This window comes from Mchenga conophoros, linkage group LG10 (assembly GCF_057382185.1).
Source record: "Mchenga conophoros isolate Kocher_MC1m ecotype Shallow Benthic linkage group LG10, M_conophoros_male_GT1.1, whole genome shotgun sequence".
Classification (NCBI taxonomy): domain Eukaryota; kingdom Metazoa; phylum Chordata; class Actinopteri; order Cichliformes; family Cichlidae; genus Mchenga; species Mchenga conophoros.
Window position 1 is genome coordinate 30,019,888 of NC_140535.1, and position 24,608 is coordinate 30,044,495.

The window sequence follows — 24,608 nt, forward strand, 5'->3', positions numbered from 1 at the left end:
ACGTAAATATTAATAAACAAAAATAATTTTACTTTATTAATACATATTAATAAAGTACATCTATATGTAAAAGAAAGTGGTTAAAATGATACTTTTGTCCTTAAAACATTTCTATTTAAAAAACAAAAGCTTCCCTAACAACAGCGATATTTCGATAAGGTTAATCTTCGTAGGTCTTGTTGTTCGCGCGAGATTTTACGAGAGGATAAGTTGAGGGAACATGGCGACGTCTAATTTGCTAAAGGTAGGATCCACTTCGATTCAATTATTTGTACTCAGCGTCCGTGGAATTGCTTGTCATGTGTGCAGTGTGCTGTGGGCGTTTAGCTCCGGTGTTAACGAACAGCACGCTGCACCCGTTTACGGCCGTCCCGTCGGTGTTTACTTCAGCGTGGAGCAGTTAAGTTGCATCTGGCTAACATTAGCCACTTATCAGTGATTTAGCTGGCTACACAGAAAAGCTACAACACTGCTAAATGTGAAGGGAAACGGCAGATACGGGGGAGCTGCAGAGTCACAGGGATGTATTCTCTAATGAGCCTGCGTTAAAATACAACCACAGTCTGTGTGTGTGTGCGCGCTGGGTGCAGGTCTCATATCCTCTACCTGTCAGTGGCTCAGGAATCTGCAGCCAAGCTAAAGGCTGCCTGGAGCTGCTGTTTGCTCTGGTGGCTCCTGTAATCTTCAGCTGCTGTTTCGCTAACAAAGCTTCGCTTGTCAGACACCTATGGATGTGAGCAGACACAGGCTAGAGCTGAAGGCTAGGTATAGTTAAGTGACAGCAGCAGTCTATGCAACAACTGTCTATTCAGTAGGGAAATAACTCAGTGATTCTCAACAGTTACTGTCAGATGAACATTCTTTGACCAAAACAGAATCTGTGTGGATCTTTATTATGAAGGCCTTCACACGCAAGGTTAATGATAGGTGTAAATAATTAAATCTGCTACATGTGACCACTCTGCAGTGAGCTGTTTATGATTATCTGGTCCTTTAGCTTTTTACTTCTTTACCATAGTGCCATGTTTTCTTGCATTTATGAAATGATCTAGTAAAAAGTAAGAAAATTCGTTGTTTTCCTCTTATTTTATTGCCAACAAAAGGTCATCCAAATACAAAATGTGAAAGGTAAAAGGAGAAATGGGACACCAGAGGGTGAAAAAAGCTATGCAGACTATTTTGAGATCAACCTGTGTTTGTGCATATTAATCAAATTAAAAGCAAGAAATAGGCCACATACAGTTGTGTGATAAAGTATTTGTCAAACATGGTGATGTCAGCCTGATGGTCTGGGGCTGCTTTGCTGCTTCAGGAAGTTGTACAGGTAGAACCATGAATCCTGCTCTCTACCAGAAAATCCTAAAAGAGAATCACCAGCCATCAGTTTTTGCCCTAAAACTCGAGCTCACTTGGGTTATGCAGCAGGACAATGATCCAAAACATACCAGCAAGTCCACCTCTGAATGGCTCAAAAAAAGAAATAAAATGAAGGCTTTGCAGTGGTCTAAGCAAAGTCCAGACCTAAATCAAATTGAGATGCTTTGAACTCACTTTAAACAGGCCGTTCAAGCTCGAAAACCCCCCAATGCGGCCTAATTAAAACAATTGTTCAAAGAAGTGTGGGAGGAATTCCTCCACAGTAATGTGAAAGACTCATTGCCAGGTATCACAAATGCTTGATTACAGTTTTTGCTGCCAAGCATGGAACAACCAGTTATTAGCTTTAAGAGGCAGTTACTGTTTCATATAGGGCCAGGTAGGTTTTGATCTTATATCAAATATCTTTCTCTAATATTAAAATGTGTTTGATAATTTGAAACATTGAAGTGTGACAAATATGCAAAAAAGTAAGAAACTGGAATAGCCTGTATGTACCTACGGTGGTTGGTCCAGCTGTAGGGAAGGCCAAAACTCTTTTGATGATTGCCAGAGAAACCGTGATATACTGGTGATTGATGTCTGCTAATGTCAGAGGCAGATATTTATTTCTTGTCACATCAGTTATTTTTCTTGGTTTCCTTGGCACAAGAGGTTAAAAAAAAAAACAGTAAAACACTAGCATAGTTGATCAGCCGCATTATTTTAAATATTAGGGTTGTTATGATCCCAGGATTTGTGACCAACTACACTAAAATCATAAAGGTATTTAAACTAGTTTGATGCAGAGAACCCGCACAAGGTAATCAACAAGTAATAAAATGTTATATAGCCACAAATTAAACTGTGCAACTAGATGGTAGTTTTGGTAGTCTAACCTTAGTCTATTTCATTTGCACTATTATCAAGTCATTGTGCAATAATTACCACTCTAAAAACTTGTCTTTTTTTATGTATTTTTTTTTGAATGATATATAACAAAAAAGAAACAAAAAAGCTAACACACTGCAGACTGAATCAATATCAGCACTGGCATTAATAATATCAGACATATCAAAAGTCCATCAGCACCGCAGCGTGTCTTGAATGAGTCACTATATGACCCATCAAAATGAAAAACAGCTGAGATTAAATTAAAATCCAAATGCTTTTATTTTGACTTTTTGTACAAATCTTAACACTGTGAATTGAACAAGCATCCAGTCCTTTAAGCTTCCTGGGGTTTCCACTGCAAAACAAGTTCAACACATCTGAGATATCTTTCCTTATCTGGCTTCACTTCACCTAACATCATCAATCAGGCTGAGTGGTCACACAAATCTGCTTCACAACTCGATAAGTACAGAGTTTATCACTCTAGTTATGAGGTGAAGTTGGCAGCATCTGACCAATCAGAAGAGAGGGGAAGAGCACTGAATGAAAGTCAGTAAAACTGAAAAGCAATATAAGAATAAAGCCGATTTAAGTCAGAGTGTGTAAGTTAACAGACTTCACAGTTTTGTTGTTAAGAAACAGGGAGGATCTGATATGCAGATTTAGCCTACTTGCAGATTTTATATGTGGTACAGAAGTACAAGGTTCAGACTTCCTGTTGTTGGATCATCTATATTAAGGCTTTTTCTGCTTACCAGGGAAAGACAAAGACTCTGTCACTGAAAACGTATTGTCAGGACACTGAGGTCAGAGCAGTTTTCCAGGAATGGTGATGGTGTTTTGCAATTCCTAAATCAGGCTTTATGGTCGGCCCGTGAAGTCATGTTTTAGTCTGTGGCTGAGGAGGGGCAGCTTTGTCCATTTTGATAAGTCATCACAAGTGATTGTTCTCTGTGGGGAAGATTCTGCATTTCTGCTTCTCCTCTCACTGCCTCCCATTCCCTTTCATCTGTGTTGTCAAAAAGAAACCTCCATCTCAAAATTTTGTCATTATACAGAGAAAAACAGAAAGCTGAGAAAGTTTCACAGAGAAAAACAGAAAGCTGAGAAAGTGAAACTTATATATACATATAAATAATCTTAAATTGCCAGGTGTTTGAAAGCAGATTAATGTTGAGTTGTAGCTCACCCTAAAGTTTTGTTTTAGTGAGTCATATAATTTGACTCTTCTCCTCTCCTGCTTGTTTCCAGAACAAAGGCTCCCTTCAGTTTGAAGATAAATGGGACCTGATGCGCCCCATAGTACTGAAGCTCCTGCGGCAAGAGTCCGTCACCAAACAACAGTGGTTTGACCTGTTCTCGTAAGTTTTCGGTGACTCTACCTCTGCGCTTTCACCTTAGGCTTTGGTTTTTAGATGTGATGATGTGACTCCTTTTTTTGCTTCTACAGAGATGTCCATGCTGTGTGCCTGTGGGACGACAAAGGTCCAGCTAAGATCCACCAGGCCCTCAAAGAGGACATATTAGATTTCATCAAACAAGCACAAGCAGTAAGCTTTTTGTCTTCCAGTTCATTTAAGTTCAGTGTTTCCTACACATACATGTTGCTTGGACAGCATATACAAGCATCTTACCCAACACTCAAGTATATTTTGTGACTTATTTTAGCGTTTTGTAAATGTTTTTGTATCTATCTGAGTAGATGAGAAAGCCTTCCTGTTTAACATCTTTGCATTTTTCTAATATTGTAGTTTTATCTTCCTTTACTGTGGCTATGTGACTAGGAAGAATGGGCAGTTTCCTAGTGATTACACTGAACTTTTCTAGACAGAGGTTGAACGAGCAAATATCCTCGATCCCAGACAATTACTTTTGATCGCAAGGTGATTGCACAGGTTGCCTAGGGGAGGCAACATGTCTTTAAACAGTCACAGTTTGACTTATATTGACTGCAGTCACTCTCACACAGATTGGGAAAGGTTTGCTGTCTAATTTGTAAATGCAGACAGATGCCTTCACATTACCATCAATCTGAGTCTGCAACAGGTCTCTTTGCAGTTGTGGACTCCACTCAGCTTGTTGTATTCTGGGTATATTCCTGTATAAAAGCAACATTATAGTTTCACAATAAATTGCCGTATTGTAGAAACTGCTTCATTATTTGTTGAGCAATTTTTGATTTGTATCTACGGGGTTCTGGCTGGACACTGAATGTAAGTAGTTGACATGAATTTCTGTGGATGCAGACAGCAACAAATTTGCACTTTTTGTCAATTTGTTACAGTTAATCACTTTATCTTCGTAGACAGATTGCATATAATTGCAAACGTAACCTCATTCAGTCACAGATGAGTAGCAGACCGACTGCATCTTATTGGTGTTTTAACTCCGTTGTGACACACCTAAGATGCTTTGAAGAAGACAACTGACAGCAAATGATCCTTTCTTCAAAGCAACCATTGCAAACCTCTCATCTCAGACCACTGTTTTGTGTGACTGTGACTCTGCGGCCACTACACCTGTCCATGGTTGTGATTGTTGACATGCTGCCACTGTTGCATCTTTCACGTCCGTCTGCTTGTAGCTAGTCTGATTGCTGTTGTTGGAATAAATGAAGCTAGATATGGAAAAAAATATATTTTATAATTTAAGCTTTCTTTGTTGTACAGCCCCTGTTTCAATGAACAAAATAGATTCATGTCATGAGTTCCTCTTTTGATCATTTTTGCAGCACACATAGACTTTCAGTTATTTGTGAGGTTGCTTCTACTTTACAGTAGCAGAAAAACCTGGTCCCACTGCCTTAGCTGACACTTTCACACAGTCCTCTGAAGATCAACTGCTCCTTTCTTCTCTCAGAAGGGACATTTGGGTTTTGAGAGTCCCCTTTATGCTTAATTGGCAGCATCATCGTCCAACATTAGCCAACTTCCCCTGACAGATGACCCGGTCAGGCCGGACGGCATTCTGCTCTCTAGTACTCAGAGCTTTAAAGTCACGCTGAAATGAGTTCCTCCATCCAGCGTTTAAAGAGTAGGTTTCCCTTTAACAGATTTTTTTTCTCTAATATGGAGTGGCATTTGTAATAAAAATACTTAAAAGATATAAGTATTACAGAGCTTTAGTAAAATCTAGCCTAGTCTCAATTTCAAACTGAGATTTATCAACTTGTTCCCCAAAGTTTTGTGTAAGTTCTCCTTTTTTTACCTGTTAGCTGACCGTTTTGGGAACTGCTCCATTAATTGTTGGATGAATGTTATGACAGAGATTTCAAATTATCTGTGTCTGTTTGAATGATAGATACAGGCTATGTTTTTTTTCTCCAGACATTTAAAAAATACTTTCTGTTCTGACATCAGTTTAAATTTCTCATCAGTGTTCGTGCTGATTCTTTAAGGTGTATCTTAATTTTAAATATCGGCTACCAATTTATTTCTGCAGGTGCAAACTGACCCTAACTTGTGTCTCTCTCCTTTTCTTAGCGGGTGCTTAGTCACCAAGATGACACGGCGTTGCTGAAGGCGTACATTGTGGAGTGGAGGAAGTTCTTCACACAGTGTGACATTCTGCCCAAACCTTTCTGCCAGCTGGAGATCACTTTGATGGGTAAGCAAGGAAGCAACAAGAAGTCCAACATGGAGGACAGCATCGTCCGCAAGGTGAGTGGGTTTGTTTGTTTCTGTCTTTTTACTGTGATCCAAAGAAACATTCGTCAGTGTGCATGTTTGTGTTTAACACTTTTTCTCTATGCTCACTGCAGCTCATGCTTGACACATGGAACGAGTCCATTTTCTCCAACATTAAAAACAGGCTACAAGACAGTGCCATGAAGCTCGTCCACGCCGAGAGGCTGGGGGAGGCCTTTGACTCACAGCTGGTCATCGGAGTGCGGGAGTCATACGGTGAGAAAAACTGAGACACACCTGTTTCAAGCCTTTGTTTGGATCCTGCAGGCGACGTCTGAAGGTTCTGTTTGTCCAGTCATAGATCAGAAAGGGTAGAAAATATGACTGCTCGTGAATGACAGCGTAGTAGCTTTTGGTTTCAGCAGCTTGGTATTGAGGCTGAGGCCTCCTGTTCTACATGACAGACATTGTTTATGAATGCACAACAACTGGAGATGGTCTGCTTCACACCTTTTGGACTACCGGAAATACTCTTTGTGTTATACATACTAAAGTCTTGAGTCACCCCTCATTTCTTCGTATTTCTTCGCTTTTGCAATCAGAACAATGATCTGAATGCACCAAACATACTAACTCTTTACGGCGATGTCCACACCTACTCGGGTATTTTTGAAAACGCAGCTTTTTCTATGCGTTTGGGCCTTTGGGCCTTTCGTCCAGACGTAAACAATGTTTTTGCTCACTGAAAACAGATTTTTTTAAAACTCCTGCCGGGGTGGAGATTTTCGAAAACTCAGTTTTCAGTTTCTTTCTTTCTTTCTTTATTGAATAAACTCCGGCCAAGAGGCCAAGTGAGACAAAATCCAAAATACTGTCTTTAGTTATTAACATTTGAAATGATGAAAACACTTGAAAAGTAACACAAAATTAGCTGCCTTTCCAGAAAAACACAAAAACTTTTCAGAAGTACTTAAGGATTTCTGAGTACTAGCCCTACGTCCCGGGGCTAGCGATATCTCTGGTCGGGCGACCAAAATCTATCTCAGCCCTGCCCATCGGGCTAGCAATTTTGCGAGCCCTGAAAATGGAGCGCAGTAGAAAATGTAATTCATCACCATCTGTTAAAAAAACACAGGACCAGGAAGAGAAAAATATGAAAAACCACAGATATGCAAATCAACAGTCTTGCTATGTCTAGCCTTTGTACTACTTTTTTTTAACCACTTAACACTAACATTTGAGTCACTCAAGCTCAAAAAATTGTATTGTATCTCACTGTGTGATGATTTTTATTGTCCTGAGCAGTAAACCTGTGCTCCAACCCCGACGACAAGCTGCAGATCTACAGGGATAACTTTGAAAAAGCGTATATGGATTCTACTGAGAGGTTTTACAGAACACAAGCACCGGCCTACCTCCAGCAGAACGGCGTCCAAAACTACATGAAATATGTGAGTAACACTCCTGGGCCAGAAAACAGATTTCCCAGTTTCTCTGTTTATTTTAATGGAACTGCTGCTCACTGTTTACTTGCTGGTATAACTACCTTTATTTATCCCATATTTGTGAAATACCAACTATAAACATTTAAAACTTACAGGCTTTTCATCTTTATATGTTTGCTTTTAGCTTTTTCTAACATGCATAAATATTGCATATATATGTTTTATTTTCATCAGGCTGATTCGAAGCTGAGGGAAGAGGAGAAACGTGCCCTGCGTTACCTAGAGACGAGACGTGACTGCAACTCTGTACAAGCAGTTAGTATAAGCTCCATTGTTTTAGTTTGAAATTGTGTAAACATAAACATCAATTTCTGTGGTCTCTAAATGTTTATATTCTATTTAATTTTTAAGCTTTTTCTTCTTTTTCAAGTTACAGTAAAAAATATTGTGCCAGTTTCTGCCATATTTCACGATTTTCACCCAGAAATCAAAGACAAAAAGCATATTTTTAAAATATCCTTGTTTACTTTGTGTGATTAAAAGATTGCAAATAAATATTTAGAGTATGTAGCAGTTCAAGTTCCCTTGAACTGCAGTTTTTACTGTTTTTACAAACTGCTGTTTGTAGTATAGTGAATAATACAGATGTGGCCAGGCGTTCCTTTCACATATTTCCTTTTACTTTAATCTTTGGGTTTTCACGTTTCCTCTTATTATTATTCCTTGATGGGCTTATTCCAAGTTTGGTCTTCTCCTCTTACTCTTGGAAAGACAGTGCTGAAGGATCGTCCCAAAAATGCTGATTTCTGATATCTGCACGTGTGTTGTCTCTGAGTGTTTTTGCCTCTGCTTATCTTTGCAGTTAATGGAGTGTTGCGTCAATGCGCTAGTAACATCGTTCAAGGAGACCATCTTAGCCGAATGTCCGGGCATGATCAAACGAAATGAGACAGAGAGTGAGTACGGCAGGACTGTTCCCACCAAAGGCTCAGCCAGCTCAGGTTTGCACTAGAAAATAGCCTGAACAAATCTCTCTGCATCTGTACAACATCCCTGTGTGATAGTATGACCAGCCTCGTTAATCTAAAACGAAGTCGGAGGTTTACACAGAAGGCGACGTGTGAGGTGGAAGGTCGTCACGATAGATCCGTCTGTCACAGCACTCGATGTTCTAACTGAGTGTCCTGTGGGATCCAAAGCTTTTACTTGGGGGAGGGGGGGGACTGGTTAAATAGTATACACTAAATTTCATAACGTTAATAACAACAGGTATTCAGTGGATCATAACTGATTCTCGCGCTGGTTTGAAAACACACAGACTGAGTGCAGGAAGTGCAGAAGTTGTTCAGGTTAAAGTAAAACAAAAATAAGGATTTGAAACTCGTTACTCAGACATGAATTTGTTGTTTGTTTGTTTTTTAATAATAAAAGGCTTTCAAGTCTTGTATCTGTGCCCGAGCTTTGAGACTTATTCATGAGGTTTTATATCACAATAATAATTTTATACATTAAAGGTAGTCTGTGCTCGTTGCCACAGATGCATTTAGTTTTCAATTTGATATTTTAGCTGCTGGTATCACATCTTGTTCTTTTCTTTTGCTCACATTGCTGTTCACTGTAGATGAACACATCCTGGTGCATTAAACCTACCCAGAGATTATGTAGCATTTTTCTTCCAGACATTTTGCACGATTTCAATGTAAATGTCCAATATGGAAAATCTTAAGAATACATAAAAGTTTGTATTGGAGAATTGTTTCGTGATTAAGACCTCTGTCAAGTTTCTGGGCTGCATTAACCACCCATCCATATTATTAATGCATCTGTGTGTGTGTGTGTGTGTGTGGTTTAATTCATGAAATTGACAAAGGCCTTCCACAATAATGGATTTTAAAGTAGCTCGTCTTCTGCTCGTGTTATAATGTAGCTACAAAATGAACATTAGAGACATGTCACTAGTACAGAAATGCACATTTAGGGATTTAGTTCAGTCTTAATTTTTCAAGTTGTATTGATTCTGGTAAAGACTGGGGCATCACAGAGTTATTTCTTGCAGTATATCATCTGTTTTAGGGTCTGCCCACCTCCTTGCTGTTGACTGCTCCATAACTCTGAGTCATAGTCTTTCTAAAAAGCAAGGATGATGCCTTTGCTTTCACCACAGAGTTGCACCTGATGTTTTCTCTCATGGACAAAGTGCCCAACGGCATCGAGCCCATGCTGAAGGACCTGGAGGAGCACATCATGAGTGCTGGGCTGGCCGATATGGTAGCGTCGGCGGAGACGATCACCTCTGTGAGTGTCGCACAGACAAACATGCCACACTGGTGATGGTGGGAGGTTAGCCAGAATAGACTGCAGGTTATTACAGTTTGTATTAACATCGAGATGCGTTTCAATGACAGCAGTAAATGCTGAGATGCCGTCATTCTTATTAATCAAAACGCCAGCTTGATAATGATCCAGAGAGAGATCGTTGGGGTTGGGAAAAGAAATGGGTGTGCAGCAGATGAGTTAATCTTATGCATGAAGACTAAACATCCATCCATCAATTTTCTTCCGCTTATCCTTGTCAGGGTTGCTGGGGGGGCAGCCTATCCCAGCTACCATAGGGCGAGAGGCAGGGTACACCCTGGACAGGTTGCCAGTCTGTCGCAGCGCTAACAGAGAACATGTTAGATTTTTATTTTTTGGTTGTTTTTTTTTTAATATTGCAAAACATTTTCCTCACTTTACACCTCCACACTTCTGTTTAAGCTGAAAAATTCTCGTCTCACACTCAGTCCTTTTTATGCTAATAAATTAATTTAGAAATTTAGATGTGGTACACCAAATCTACACAAATCCTTGGACTCCTTAGATACCCCATCGGAGGGTATTGTTGTCACCCTGCCAGGAGGCCAAGTGGGCACCATGGACATCGAAGTTTGTGAATGCGATAACTCGAGACTGAAGCGATGTAAGAATTTAAAACTGATACCATAGGTGTATCTACTAAAAACTTCAGACGAGTTTGAACTTGACCTCAAGTCCAGAGGTAAAGTTTCTAAAAATCTTGTGGATGCAATATTCACCTGGAATTTTGAAAGAAAAAAATCTCGAAGGCTGAGGGGTACCACTGGCCTCAAAGTGTATGTCCCTTCTCTTTTAAGAAACACTATAAGGGTGTTGTCAGGGAGTAAGTTTATTGCTTTCTACATAATTTGTGCAGTGTGAAAATGAACCAGATGGGGGGGCTTTTATAAATGTTTTTAATTTTAAGAATAGTGCATTTGTACCTGTTTGTAACTGGTATTACAGGTTGTCCTTGTGGTCCTTATGGTCCCTTTTTTAACGGTTTAGATTTTTAATGCTTAAATTATAAAATTTAAGGCCTGTAGATAAAATTTCAACGTACTGTAAGTTTGTGGACCTTGAGCTTGGTTAATGTAAATCTGAACTTTTATCCTGATCTCAGTGAGTGGTTGCACCATCGGGTCTTTGTTGCAGGACTCAGAGAAATACGTGGAGCAGCTGCTCACCCTGTTTAACCGCTTCAGTCGACTGGTGAAAGAGGCCTTTCAGGATGATCCACGCTTCCTGACTGCTAGAGACAAAGTGAGTCACACTTTGTTCCATTGTAACTGTAGGGTGCCTGTCTTAGAATATCCTCAGAACTTTTTTTCAATCCTCTTTGCAGGCCTATAAAGCGGTTGTGAATGATGCCACGATATTTAAATTAGAGCTTCCCATGAAACAGAAAGGGTAAGAGAGCTGCCTGCATGAACTTCAGCTCCGAATGACAGCTTGATTACACTCGTTTCTCCTCACCTGCGTTTACAGGGTAGGGTTGAAAACTCAGCCTGAGTCCAAGTGTCCAGAGCTGCTAGCCAACTACTGTGACATGCTCCTGAGGAAGACTCCACTCAGCAAGAAGCTCACCTCTGAAGAGATCGAGGCCAAGCTCAAGGAAGTGGTAAGTTTAGTGTTCTTGTAAGTTTTTAAAATGGCGTTCCTGCATCTGACATTGATCTACTGTTAGTTATTGCTCTGGAAGTCTTGAGAGAACATGCAGGAAGAACATGAAACAGGCAAGCTCTGACTTTATTGGAACGTTAAGAAGTAAAGAGCAATAACCTCAACAAATTTGTGCCAACTCAGAAAAATATTCTTACGTGTTTGAATTCTCAAGAAACTGCAACAAACACCGAAAGTCGCTGCTGAGTCCTTTCCAACCGGTGTTTATTTAAATTTATTTATCGGTTTTCCTGCAGCTTTTAGTCCTGAAGTATGTCCAGAACAAAGATGTTTTCATGCGCTACCACAAAGCCCACCTGACCCGTCGGCTCATCCTGGACATCTCAGCCGACAGCGAGATAGAGGAGAACATGGTGGAGTGGCTCAGGGTAGGAGCTAACGGGGAACATTTACTTTCTATTTTTCCTTCTATGAAGCTCACCTTACTCTGTTTACTAAATGTTTTCATCAGTGAGACATCTGGGGCTGTCTCCTTTTCATTTATCATCACAAGTATCACCGACAGAACATCATAATGAGAAACTGCTCGCAAATTAACACAGACACAATTAGTAACACGATTAATTGATTAATCTTTACTGTGATGTCATTTGTCCAAACAGGAAGTAGGAATGCCAGCTGACTATGTCAACAAGCTAGCGAGGATGTTCCAAGACATCAAGGTGTCGGAGGACCTCAACCAGTCCTTCAAAGAAATGCATAAACATAACAAGCTTGCTTTACCAGGTAAAGTCAGAAAATGTTTTATTTAATAAAATGATGACAGAGTTTGATAGTTTGGGGAAGCAAGTACATTTTACTTTCTTGCTTTTCTCCACTGAGATGAGCAGATTGATGTCACTCATGTATAATCTAAACACAAAGACTAATGAGCAGTAGATTAGCTTAGCATAGAGGCTGGAAATGGGGAAACGGCTAACCCCTACGACTTTGTCTTCTGGGTAGAATAAAAAAGTAACATAACATGTAAATTACTGGGAGGAGACACAACCCCAAAGGGGATTTCCCTTACAGTTCAATACACTGCAATCTACATCCTCCACGAGAACAGTGAGCACAGTGTTCAAAATAGACAGACATCAAATACTGTTTTAACATTAGATAACACAAAAGCCTAAAGACTTTCTTTATGCTAAGCTAACTAGTAGCTGGTTTCAGCCAGCAAGGTGCAGTAATGTGTACTTATGACTGGGATGTGCTATAACTGTAAACTGTTGGTTTACATGTTGGTGTGCTCCCTTGCAGCTGACTCGGTCAACATAAAGATCCTGAATGCTGGAGCGTGGTCGAGGAGCAGCGAGAAGGTTTTTGTGTCTCTCCCTACGGAGCTGGAGGATTTGATACCTGAGGTAGAAGACTTCTATAAGAAGAACCACAGTGGCAGGAAGCTTCACTGGCATCACCTCATGTCCAACGGCATCGTGAGTCTAACGTGTCTGCACAGGAACTCACAAAAGCAACTTAACTGTGAAATTGCACCATTCCAGTTACTGTAATGGCCAAAGCAGTTTACTGGAAAACTTTCACTGGTGCAGCTTTGCATATTTCACAGATTAGAATAATCCTTTTTTATCTAATACTGAGCTCAGCAGCTTCTCCACTTCTCCACTGTCTGAAATAAGCTAATCAGCTCCTGTCCCTTCAAACCAGCATCATTCTGATTATTTGCCCAAGGTTAGAAAAGCATGTGTGTGTCTGAGGTGACCACATTAGCATATTAATTCTGTATTGAACATTTTCCAGGCAGTTCCTTCAAACTTTTTACAAAGGAGAGTTTCGACCGTGCACATGTACTCCTCCCGCGATCTATTATTTCTTTATTGTTTGAACTTAGTAATCTAAATAAAATGTACTTCTCCAGATAACGTTTAAGAACGAGGTGGGCCAGTATGACCTGGAGGTGACCACATTCCAGCTGGCGGTGCTGTTTGCCTGGAACCAGCGACCGAGGGAGCGGATCAGCTTTGAAAACCTCAAATTAGCCACTGAGCTGCCCGATGCAGAGCTGCGGCGCACTCTCTGGGTAAACAACGAGGACAAAAGTGCCTGTGAACTGTAGATGACTGTCTCTACCACGTCTTAGACAAACAAGTTTGTTCTTTTGTTTGATTAATACAAGATTTTCTGTTTCCCTCCTTAAACCTCTCTGTTCGCCCAGTCTCTGGTAGCGTTTCCCAAACTCAAGAGGCAGGTGTTGCTCTATGACCCGGCAGTGTCTTCGCCAAAAGACTTTGCAGAAGGAACGTTATTCTATGTCAACCAGGAATTTTCTCTCATGTAAGTGATCACGTTCACCCTGTTCCTCTCTTCTTCTTCTTCTTCTTCTTATTCACAACTTTGCCTCTTTAGTTCTTTCTGTGAAGTTTTAATACACAGTCTGGTCTTAGTGAGGAAGAAATATAATTTTGCACACTCTGTTGTTTCCAAATGACTCATAAAATCCATTACATAACTTTTGAGTGGTTGGAAGTTTAGCTCTGTGCATGTGTTTCAGCTTTTACCACATTTATAGCATCAGATGTACTTGAGGGACACTAGAGATGCTGAGAGGTTATTGAATGAAATTATCATATTCCAAAAATAGGAACATTTCAGATTCAAAATCACTTCATTCTCTTTTTAATTTGAAAACACTTTTGTTTTTAAGAACAGGATCTTAGATGTGCTTTAAATGTGCAGCCCTATGCAAAAATCTTGAGGCTCCCTTAATTTTTTATGAAGTTTTTCTACGAACGCAAGAAATTGTTGCAGTGATAAATGAGAATGCGTTATATAAATGAGAAAAAAGAGTTTTTGTCTAATAACATTTTTGTGATTTGAAACTAGTAATAATAAGTAATATAAAAATATATGCAAATGTAATACAAATAATATTATTATAAATAAAAACCTATTAAATAAATAATAGCTTAGGTAAGCAGGGTTAGACAACTAGCAGCTTCTTCCGGGCCTCTCTGCGTCACTGCTGTTAGTGCGAACAGACCGGTGATGATGGTGTTAATAGTTGGTCACACTGCAGACCAGATATCTTAGTTGAGACCACAGGTCCATACGCTGACCCGGGGCATTTATTTTTCAAATTCAACTTTACAGAAAAAATTCCAAGGTTCAGAAAAGGGGGAAGATCAACCTGATCGGTCGGCTGCAGCTCACCACGGAGCGAATGAGAGAGGAGGAGAACGAGGGCATCGTCCAGCTCAGGATACTAAGAACACAGGTACAGAGATGAGCTCGCAGCATGCAGGTGGAGAGGCTGGTGTATCTTCAATTGTTTTGAACTTCACCTACTGTGAATAAAGAGCCTCACAGTGCAGTTTCTTGACCTGCTTTGTTATTTTTCCACCCTCTTCTTTTCCTTTTCTCACGTCCAGGAGGCCATCATCCAAATAATGAAGATGAGGAAGCGCATCAACAACGCTCAGCTGCAGACGGAGCTGGTGGAAATCCTAAAGAACATGTTTTTACCACAGAAGAAGATGATCAAGGAGCAGATTGAGTGGCTGATAGACCATAAGTACATAAAGCGGGATGAGACGGATATAAACACCTTCATCTACATGGCATAGCAGAGCACATTAGGACGACTTGTTCTGACTTTGGTTTCAGTGGATCAGGCCTGATGGACACTAGAATACTTCCAGGCTCCCCGTCCTTTATTTAAAAAAAACAAAAAATCCTGTGCAGGGAGGCATGAATTTTAAGACTGACTCCTATTTAAAAAAATTCAACTTCCTGCCTTAAAGTTGTACAGACATAAAAAAACAAAAACAAAGACCAGTTGCAGTGGGAGTCTGCACCAAGTGATCATAAGTATTTTTAGTTACGGCGGGGTTCCTCTGCCGTCCAGATGAGGCTGTTAATCTTTAATGGTCTGCTTGTGATGCAGTGGTGCATCATCGGGGCAGCCACTATAACACTCCTGCTCAGTGCTTGCACACTTCTGAAGGCATGCTGACAGGAAACGGCCGAGGAACTCAAAATACCTGCAGTCCACTTTTAATCCATGCCAAATCCACATCATCTGAACGTTGAATAAAGCGCCGCCCGCGTCCCTCAAAGGCTGCTATAACCTGTTTATGGTGGCGGCTCTCTGCAGTTAAAGTGATCAAACACTTAATCTGGACTTTGTGTGAATAAATAAACAAAACAAGATAAGCACTTCACAGTTTGCAGGACTGAACCAGACAACAATCTAGAGCCAGCTCCAGACTCCCTCAAGCCTCTGGCCCTGGGTAAAAAGTTAGAATCCGAGTCCCTGCGACCAAATGTACCCAGGAACAGAGGTGGGAGTGACGCCAGGAAGCCTGGGAGAGGAGGCTGAGGTCAGTATTACACATGGTTAAAAACTACAATTCAAAGCTATAAGAAAGTGTACTGTGAGATGTGAATAATGAAATGATGAAATAAACAGCACCTTATTATAAAACAACATGTAGGCTTGTCTTTCATCACATGAACAGTTTAGGTGATTTCTTTTTTTTTAAAGGAAGCCCTAACAATCCTCTTAATTGCCCTCAATTGAGGTATATTTGGAGTCATTTACAAGCCTGTTTCCAGGCAGAGCTAAGAGCAGCGTACGCTTCCTTCACTCAAATATTTTGTTCATAGAAGCTTTAAAGAGGTTGAAGCTCCAGCAACTCTAAACTAGGATAAAAAAAAACAGCTTTATTACTTGATCAGCACCACAAGCCAAAACGCGTTAGTCAAGTAATAAAGCTGCTGTTTATACTGCAAGTGTTGCTAGAGCCTCGACCTCTTCAGACCCTTGGTTCTTCTAAACGAACCTAGGAAGTAGGTGAAGTTATGCTAGAAACCTCCATTCTGTGTCAAGAGGCTATCAATGAATCATTTTTCCCAAAGCTACACCTTGTAACCAAGCAGGAAGAGACTGTGGAGAATGCAGTGTAGGTTTATAATAGACTGCCAGTTGTTTTGTTTTCACACAAAGTGTCTCTTATAATTTGGCACTACAGCAAGTTTACTTTAGCCCAGAGGTACCCAGACTTTCCTGGGATCAGTTGCTAGTTTGGAATAAAACAAGAAGCCCACTGTTTAAAAATGTGCTCATTGGAAGCATCACAAAGAAGGACGATGAGCCAGTCGCCGTGCCGTGCTCCTCGGTTTCTCCGTCAGATTCTCTCCTCACTCGTCACCACCGGTTTTCAGTCATACATGTACTCCTTTTCGAATTTTAGCCATGTACAAGTAATCCCTGTGAGCTGAAAGCTCAAGATTCAGACTCCTTGAAACACCCATGGTATGATCATCTCAGGTATACGGCTCTGGATGTGAGCACAAAAACCCCACCTACCCCCTGTGTCAGACAGAGTGGAACTGATGGATGGATCAAGCATGAACCAAGTAAAACTTATTTTGAACCATTAATCATGAAAGGCTTCCTTCAGCCTCCATTTATAGGCCAGGAGGGCTGTTGCAGTTTCTTGTGTTAATAAACACGCAAGGTTCGCCTATCGGATAACACTCTGGTATGGTAGTTAATTTAATAGTGAGTAAATCTAACATGTTACAGCTAAGTGCTGCTATAATGAGTACAACTTCGAGCTCATCTAAAATGTTCTTTTTTTTATTATTATTATTATTATTAATTTGCAGGATCGTGGTCCAAAACCAACAATAAATACTGATGCAAGGTGAAAAGTTATTAAGCGACCAAAATACATCATCTTTATGAACTTTAGTAATAATTATATCAGTTGTGTTGTAAAAGTACCCTCTTGTAGTCCAGGGCCAATCAGAGGTCACCAATAATTCTGGCATAGATTCTCTTGGGACAACAGCTGTCCCAGGTTTTTGTGCCTATACATCACGCTGATTTTAACATACACTATTTAGACAAAAGTATTTATCTCTTTGAATTGCTGCAGGTGCACCTTGCCATGCAGTCTCCCTTTACAAACATTTGTGAATGAACAGGTTGTTCCAAAGAGCTCATAGAATTCGAGTGTGGTGCTGTAATAGGATGCAATCATTGCAACAAGTCCTCCCTCTGAGATATTACAGTATTTAAGTAGACTTATTGCAAAGTGGAAGCAACAGCAACTAGTCTCCAGCCACGTAGTTGGAGAGCAGAGTCACCAGTGCTAAGGTGCATAGTGCCTAACAGTCGCCAATGTGTCTGCAGAGCTCCAGACTCCCTCCTATCATTAACATCGGCAGAAAAACGGTGCAATGGGAGCTTCATGGTATGTGTTTCTATGGCCAAGAAGCTCCTATGTGGGTGGCCCGGTGCTTTTGTCCATATAGTGTACTTCACTGGATCAGTGAAAACTTTGACCAACTAGTGATGCTGGAGGAAAGGCCACTTGGTTCTCTTAAAATAAGTGGCACTCATCCTCTGGGGACCATGAAATTTTCTTTTCATTAAACATGGAGATATTTTGAGCACTTAGAATTAGATTTTGTTTAACAAAATTGTGTTGTTTTTTTTCTTCCCATCATTAAATCTGAGGCTCACGTTAAAGGCAGCTTGTTCACCTGTAGATAAATGATATTCCCAGCAGCATTATAAAGGTGGTCACTGAACAGCAGATGGTGCCAGAGCCTCAGCAAAAAAATCTGGAATCTACACAGCAGTGAGTGTGCATATGAAAATCCATCACCTTAAAAAAAACCCTCCTTTACACGCACTTGTGGAGGTATAATTCACCTCAGTTTCTCACTGGTAAGGTAAGCTTGCACGGGCTTGATGTAACTAAGTACTGTACTCTCAGGAAAACTTAAGGAAAAATAAAACAACTATTAAGCTCCAACGTTTTTGCTCATATGTTAATTCATCAAGAGCGAAATATTTTAAGTTTTTTTTTTTTGTTTGTTTGTTTTTTGAAATCCAGTGATGCTTTTGTCACGCAAAAAGCTCCAAAACCCCTGAAACGTGAGGCGGTTCCGTTTTATTTTTAAATAGTTATTACTTATAATTTTTAAGATTTGGTTTTAAAACACAAATGATGCACAATGATGTCACTTTTGACTCTGGGTCACGTATCACTATTTTTCTGTTTTTCAAAAATCGCCAATACTTTTGCTTTACATTTGAAATTGAGGGCTTACTGCGTGAATTTGTTGCTTTTTTGATGAAACGACTGCACGATTGCACTTTGCAAAGCACAGATCTTGTGTTTTAATTTGTAAAGAGAAATATCAAATAAACCTAGCTGTGTTTATTTTTGTTTTAATGACCTTAACTGTTACATAAGTGGAAACCTGTAATTGGGCGGATAGGTTTCCTTAATTACAGCAGATTGCGTCCTCTTGTTATTTGTGACAAAGGGGATTACAGCAGGCCCGTTAACTGAGCGCATGCGCACTGTGTACAGCCCAATATTGAGGATTCCCGTTACGAGGAAGCAAAGGAGATACACAATTTCCCATTTGTACCTTCAAAATAAAACGCACTGAAGCGCGGTGTTAACAAACCCTCTGGTAGAACTAACAAATCAGGTGCTATTTATTCCCGAGAAAAAGTCGGCTAAATGTGGAAAATGAGGTAGAAAAGGAAATTCAGCTAAAAATTTGGTGTTTTACAGAAGTGAGTACGGAGTGTAACCAAAGTTGTCAGTTCAAGATAAACACTTTAAAAGATCCCAAAAGCGCAATATATACAGACAATAATTCAAAGTTAAAATATCAATAACTAAGCCGACGAATAGGGAAGTAAAAATACCTGTCTCTATGGACGTCACAGTATCTGCCATTTTGATTTCAGGCATGAAGCTGGCACCTGTCCAGGATATTTTTACCATCTTGATAACAGTCGCCTTCGACCACGGTAATCAGCTTCTACTCAGTTAGTAGTTAATGTTATGGTTTAACTGCTCTTTGAGTCGAGTTATGGCTTGGAAATGGCACAATGTACCAATTAGCATGCACTTGCTAGCGACTTATGGGCAAAATTTGCTTTGGTGAAAGAAAGACTAAAGGACAAGGAACTAAAGACTAAGTGTCCTTTTATTTAAATCAAACACAATATAATACACAATATAATGTGCGAAAAATTACATATTTTTATTTTGTAATTAATTCATTTTTTAGAAGTAAACGTTAAGCTCCTGGTCATCTTAATTAGGGGCTGGGGGTTGTTTTATGGCGCCCCCTACTGTTTCGCTGGCTATATTACAGGTCATGTGTGTACATTTTTTTTTTTTTTAATTTTTTATTTTGAAATCAAGAGAGCGGAACTTCTCGTTTTCCATCCGCAGCTTGACGCTGCTTGGGTAAGGAGAGGAGAGGAGGAGAGAGGAGCTCCGTCGGCGGACCAGGGAGCGCGTGGAGAGGAATCCCAGCAGCCCCCACCCCCCCTAGCCCCGGAGAGCGAGAGCCGGACCGGCTGGATCCCCCTCCTCCCTCGCCCGCTCCCCCCCTGCGGAGGAGGACCCGAGAGAGACCCACGTTGCCACGGGAGAGGCCTCGGTTCAGGTGAGGGTGCTGTTTTAAGCCGCTTCAGGCTGCTCTCTCCCTTGGCAGGCAGGTGCTGTGTGAAGGGCTGCCGGAGATGGAGAGTCGGCGATCAGCGAGTTAAATCTCGGTAGATTCGATATCCTGTTACTTACTTGTCGTATGATTTACACGGCCTCTGTGTCCAGGGCTGCCGAGCCGATAACAAGAGGTGAGGATGGGGGGTGGGAGTGAACTCGTATTGCACCGGTGTGAAAGCAGCTTTTACTTTGCGCAAAAAGAGCGCTATATACTGTGCATCTTGGACGGGAGAGCCGCTCTTCCAGGCTTTACTGGTCTTGCCTGTGCATTTCAGGGCTTGCAGCATATCCACTGTTTCAAAGGTGCTTAGTCTTTTACCTTCTCGTTTCATATTTACAATGCACAGCCACAGTTGCAGTAAATCTGTGTGGGAGCCATATCTGAGCGAGCTGCTGTTACCCTCACCAAATATCACTCACATCAGTAGTAATGGCTCCTGCTGGAAAATTAAAGCCTTTCTCAGTAAGTTTACCTCTCAAACAGGGACTTTCTGCGTGACTCTGTGCTGCCTGTTTTTCTCCCCCACTCCACTCGGAGTAATAAATTAGTAATTGCACAACTATATTGTTCTGCAGAGAACCCAGAGGGGAGTGGATGCACATTAATAGTCTATGTTTGGACCACTTGCCAGCTTTCAGGGTCTAAAAGTGGACACTCTCAGCATGTTTTTACTGGCATTCAACCTTAATCCGATTCATGCCAGGTAAACTGTGTAAACCCAATAATCGCTACTTCATATGTGCCATTATTGTTCATTAAAGAGAAGATAATGGTCAAAATGTCAGCTTTTTGTCGGGTTTAACTAACACCTTATAATAATTAAAAACCACATAATGTAACATTTATCTATCTCATCATATAAGTGTCATATGAGTAGCTAAAAGTGAAACAGTCTGGCCTGGGTGGACTTTGGGCATAAGTGTTGTGTGTTACGGCCAAGCCCACAGAAGCACAAGGAGATACTGCAGAGGGGAGATCACGATGCTGGGAGGATGGGGGAAGCTGGGATAGCCCTCCTCCGTGATGCAGGAGAGAGGTGGGGGCGGTGGATGAAGGATGGTCTGGCACACCCTTCCCTCTCCTCTCTCTCCCTCTCTTTCCGTGGTGTTCTGGTGCATTACTCCTCCCTGTTCACTTCAGAGCGTAATCAGTCTGTCAGCAGAAGCAGACTCAATCAGTCACTTCCTGACCACCACCACCACATCCAGATCCACCTGAACACACTCTGATATCTGACCACACATTCACCACATCCTTCCTGTGGGGTGCCTCGGCCTTAAGCTCAAATCGGTTCAATAATCTTTATTTTCCGTTGTTGTTGTTTTTGTTTTTGTGACTCAAAGTGTTGTCTATCCATACAAAACCAGATGGAAACGTGCAATATTCACATCACTCTTTAAGTTAACTACGCTACAGCCCACCTACACTGCATTTCTGCTCTACATACACCCTTATCATCTCTAGTGTGTGAATTTCCTGCATGCGTCGTGAGCAACAGCTAAAAGAACAGAAGAACAGCCTCTTACTGTGATTCCAGGGTGTGTGTGGACTCATTTGCACATCATTATTCAGTGATGCCTTCTCCCCCCAGATCTGATTAGATACGTGTTTTTCTGACTAGCTTAGAAGACTCGTTGCCATTCAGTGCTGTGTCCCAGGAGCTGTCCGTGGTCCTTAGATTGCTGTGCGTAAATGCTAGCACTTGGGTGTGAATGGGGGAATGAGACATTTTGCGGAAAGCGCTTTCAGTGTTTAAGTAGAGTAGAAAAGCTTTATATAAAAACCAGTCTATTTAACATTAACCATTAATGCTCTTAAAGGAACTCTCTGTCTCTTTGCTGGTATAATATGGAGGTAATTTCAGTGGTTCCTCTATCAAGAATCCACAGAAGAAGGCAGGCGTGCCCCAAGCTCCTAATTTGCTAACAGATTAAATGGAAATATGCCTACAGACTTAACAGCTTACCTAAAAGTAAGAAGAACCTGAGTGTGGGTAAGGTTAAGCAAAACGTACAGTAGAGTCATTGTTTGTGAATTTACTCTGACACACAGGAAAACTTCTCATTTGGAAGTTGTAGGAGTGCAAAGACTGCATTTCGAGATCTACACATGACTTCATTTGAATTGTTTTAGTACAGACTTGTAGCAAAGCATGAAGTGGTGATAAAAACAAACATTTTTTTTATCATTTAGCATGAATGTGTAAGTATTTTTTGCTTTATAAGACCTGATAACTACTTTATAACCGTGTTATAAGCCAAACCTTTATCTTTTCCTAAACCTGACTGTGTAGTTTTTCATCCCTCACTGTGTCACTGATACTTGAATTTGGTCCAGCTCTTCCATTTCTCTCAGTCTCCGTCTTATCAGACTGATCATAGTCAGTCGCTCCAAAACAAATATTTCACTCACTGTTTTCAGCCATTCATCTTGCCTTGGTGGATCTGGCTTGTGGCATCGCTTTGTGATTGCTTTCTTACAGGCTACTACTACTAACAAGATTTTAAAGCTGTCTTCTCTTCTACTGACACAATATTTCCTTCCATATTACCTAAATATGGTACCTTGGTATATGAAAGCCCAGTATTTGGCAATCACCAAAATTTCAAAAAATTGTACTGAATTCTCGAAAACCGCGTTCTCTTGAAGTATGTGATGATGTAGTGGATTGTTGTGTCTCCGTATTTGCAACCGTTCATCCTCAGAAATACTCACGCGTTACTTTTCCCATTTCTGTTTAACATATAGTGCTGTAGTTCCTGTTCTCCTCATTGTTGGTATAATTTAGATATTATTCTATAATTGAAAATATCTGAAGTGGTCCTTTTTGTACATTGTAAAGCTTTGTTTTATGTCCTGAAACCAAATGAAATCCTTTTATTAATAAGCTATCAAAAAAAGTAAACTTTTGTCTCTGGCATGAGCGTCAAAGCGATTCACTCCATCACCAACCCACCAAACCTCCAAATGCAGATTTTTTTTTTCCTATGCAAGTGGAAAATGTGCATTCTGTAGATATGAGGGCGTACTGCTGAAGAAAACGTGTTCAAGGACTCAAAAATCATGTAGAACCTGACTTGACTTCACTTTATTTTCCCAAGTAGGGAAACTTGTTGCGCAGCAGCTTGTGTGATTAAAACCAACAATGCACAAAAATGTTAATTTATTTCATTCCAATGAAATGAATTTACTTATAGCAGATGGCACAAATGAGTTTTATATCTCTTAGTTTTAAATCTTTGGAAGTTTTGACTTTCTTCCTAAGCAGAAGTCCTGAAATTCTTCTGGTGAAGGATATTTCTGTCTGGCTTAATGCATCTGCCACAAAACTGAAATTAGTAAATTAAAAAATATGAGTCTGCATTGATTATTTTTAATATGTTATTAACTTAAAATAGGTTGCTGTGATTATTAAAAATTTAGGTTAGGTTTATGGATTAAAACACTAACGGGTTAGTGTTTAGAAATGTCATGATTTGAAAGCTCAGATTTCTTGGTTGACATGGTGACACAGCCCCCGAATTTATCTGGACAAGCTGCAGAAAGAAAATATGCCAGACTTTTTGCTAAAAATACATTACCCACAAATCCCTGTTGACTATCAAGAAAAACACGTGACATTTTGTGTCCAGGAACGCGAACAAAGATTGACTCTTTTGTGATTGATTCACAGCACTGGTCCCACCCAGTGCTGTGTAACAGGAGCTCTCCGTGGTCCTGCAGAAGAGGCTCGACAGAAGGAGGCTCGAGTCAGAAAACAAAATAATGCGATACTCTTTGCATTCATTTTTCACTAGAGGGCTGTCAGTGTTTTCTCATTATAAATCCAGTGCCCCTGCTTCTTTAACAGCGGTGCTCTTTCACCCCCTCCTTAAAGCTCAAACTTGCTTAATGTTTTGGTTCATGTAAGCAGAAGAGAGCATTCCTACAGTAAGGTCAATCTGGGGGAAGCCTAACAGTGTTTCTTATAAATGAAGTTTAAGAAAATTACTGCAAAAAAAAAAACATGTTGTTGAATTCAGTTATCTGCATGATGTTGGTAACTTAATGAATAATCAATAAGTGTGGATTACAATAATAACCCAACCGCAGATTTATTTTTTCAATTAGTTTGGCATTCACATATGTCAAAATCTTGCCATTTTGCCATCATCGATACTCTGCGATGCCTCAGCCTGCACTGGGCAGCACCAGTCGAATGACATCAATGTTGACATCTGCTGACCAGCAGCTCTTCCTGCTCAGTAATGCAGGCATAGCACAATGAAGCAAGGGCAGCTGGCAGTCTGCACCTTTGCTCGAATTCAGCCATTTGCTCATGTGTGTTGTTCACTCACAGCGAAGATCATAGATCATTCTGGGACTGCAATCAGTTTATTATCACTGCCGCGGCCTCTCCACCAAAATCTGTAACCTCACAAGATGTCAGGCTTCTAACACTGTTGTGTAAACAAACAGGGGAACAAGCCCAGTGTCAGAAATGAGGAAAAAGCGAGCAATTTGTTTTCCGAGATCAACAGTTTAGAGCGCAGTTGAAGATTAATATTTGCTGCTGGAAGCAATGCATTAAACAACATGTTGTTATTACATCAGCGTTGCTCACATTTGTCAGAAAGGGCACTTTGTTTCCTCATTCTTATTGATCGCTGATTGGCTGACTTTTCCCTCCAGCGTTTCACCTCTCTCCAGTGCATGAGCCGTCGTTTTCTTAATCATGTCTCCATTGTTTTGGGGGAGAGATTTGTGCTTTGTGTCAGCTGGGAATTCTTTAACTGTC

The 24,608-nt window shown here is 40.5% G+C and overlaps 2 protein-coding genes across 6 annotated transcripts in view; both read left to right on the top strand.

Moving 5' to 3' along the window:
- The first annotated feature begins 191 nt into the window (after nucleotides 1–191).
- On the top strand, nucleotides 192–15,767 carry LOC146566191 (cullin-5). 2 transcript variants are annotated; one of them, XM_085289757.1, is made up of 19 exons: nucleotides 192–244; nucleotides 3,502–3,611; nucleotides 3,701–3,800; nucleotides 5,733–5,909; nucleotides 6,011–6,152; nucleotides 7,182–7,327; nucleotides 7,556–7,636; nucleotides 8,184–8,322; nucleotides 9,486–9,616; nucleotides 10,811–10,918; nucleotides 11,001–11,065; nucleotides 11,144–11,276; nucleotides 11,575–11,706; nucleotides 11,941–12,064; nucleotides 12,584–12,759; nucleotides 13,200–13,361; nucleotides 13,497–13,615; nucleotides 14,432–14,555; nucleotides 14,710–15,767. In XM_085289757.1, the coding sequence occupies exons 1-19, from the start codon at nucleotides 221–223 to the stop codon at nucleotides 14,902–14,904; spliced, it is 2,388 nt and encodes a 795-aa protein (XP_085145883.1). In that variant the 5' UTR covers nucleotides 192–220; the 3' UTR covers nucleotides 14,905–15,767. The 2 variants fall into 2 exon arrangements, with proteins under 2 accessions (XP_085145883.1, XP_085145884.1); XM_085289758.1 differs by having other exon boundaries at nucleotides 8,184–8,277.
- A 3,083-nt stretch (nucleotides 15,768–18,850) lies between these two features.
- Nucleotides 18,851–24,608, top strand: part of capn5b (calpain 5b) — a 58,755-nt gene continuing 52,997 nt past the window's right edge. Inside the window, exons 1-3 of one of the 4 annotated variants that reach the window (XM_085289760.1) lie at nucleotides 18,851–18,884; nucleotides 19,062–19,124; nucleotides 19,555–19,771. The gene's annotated coding sequence lies outside the window, so the exon portion shown is untranslated. Of the gene's footprint in view, nucleotides 18,885–19,011; nucleotides 19,125–19,433; nucleotides 19,772–24,608 lie in introns of those variants that run through there. The other 3 variants (XM_085289759.1, XR_014894186.1, XM_085289761.1) reach the window with 3 other exon arrangements.

What these genes read in the sequence shown, in the direction of transcription:
- LOC146566191 (XM_085289757.1), top strand. Translation starts at nt 221, where the DNA reads ATGGCGACGTCTAATTTGCTAAAG. An exon ending in TCCTGACTGCTAGAGACAAA is followed by an intron (nt 10,919 to 11,000) that starts GTGAGTCACACT and finishes TCCTCTTTGCAG; the next exon opens with GCCTATAAAGCGGTTGTGAA. An exon ending in CTTCCCATGAAACAGAAAGG is followed by an intron (nt 11,066 to 11,143) that starts GTAAGAGAGCTG and finishes CTGCGTTTACAG; the next exon opens with GGTAGGGTTGAAAACTCAGC.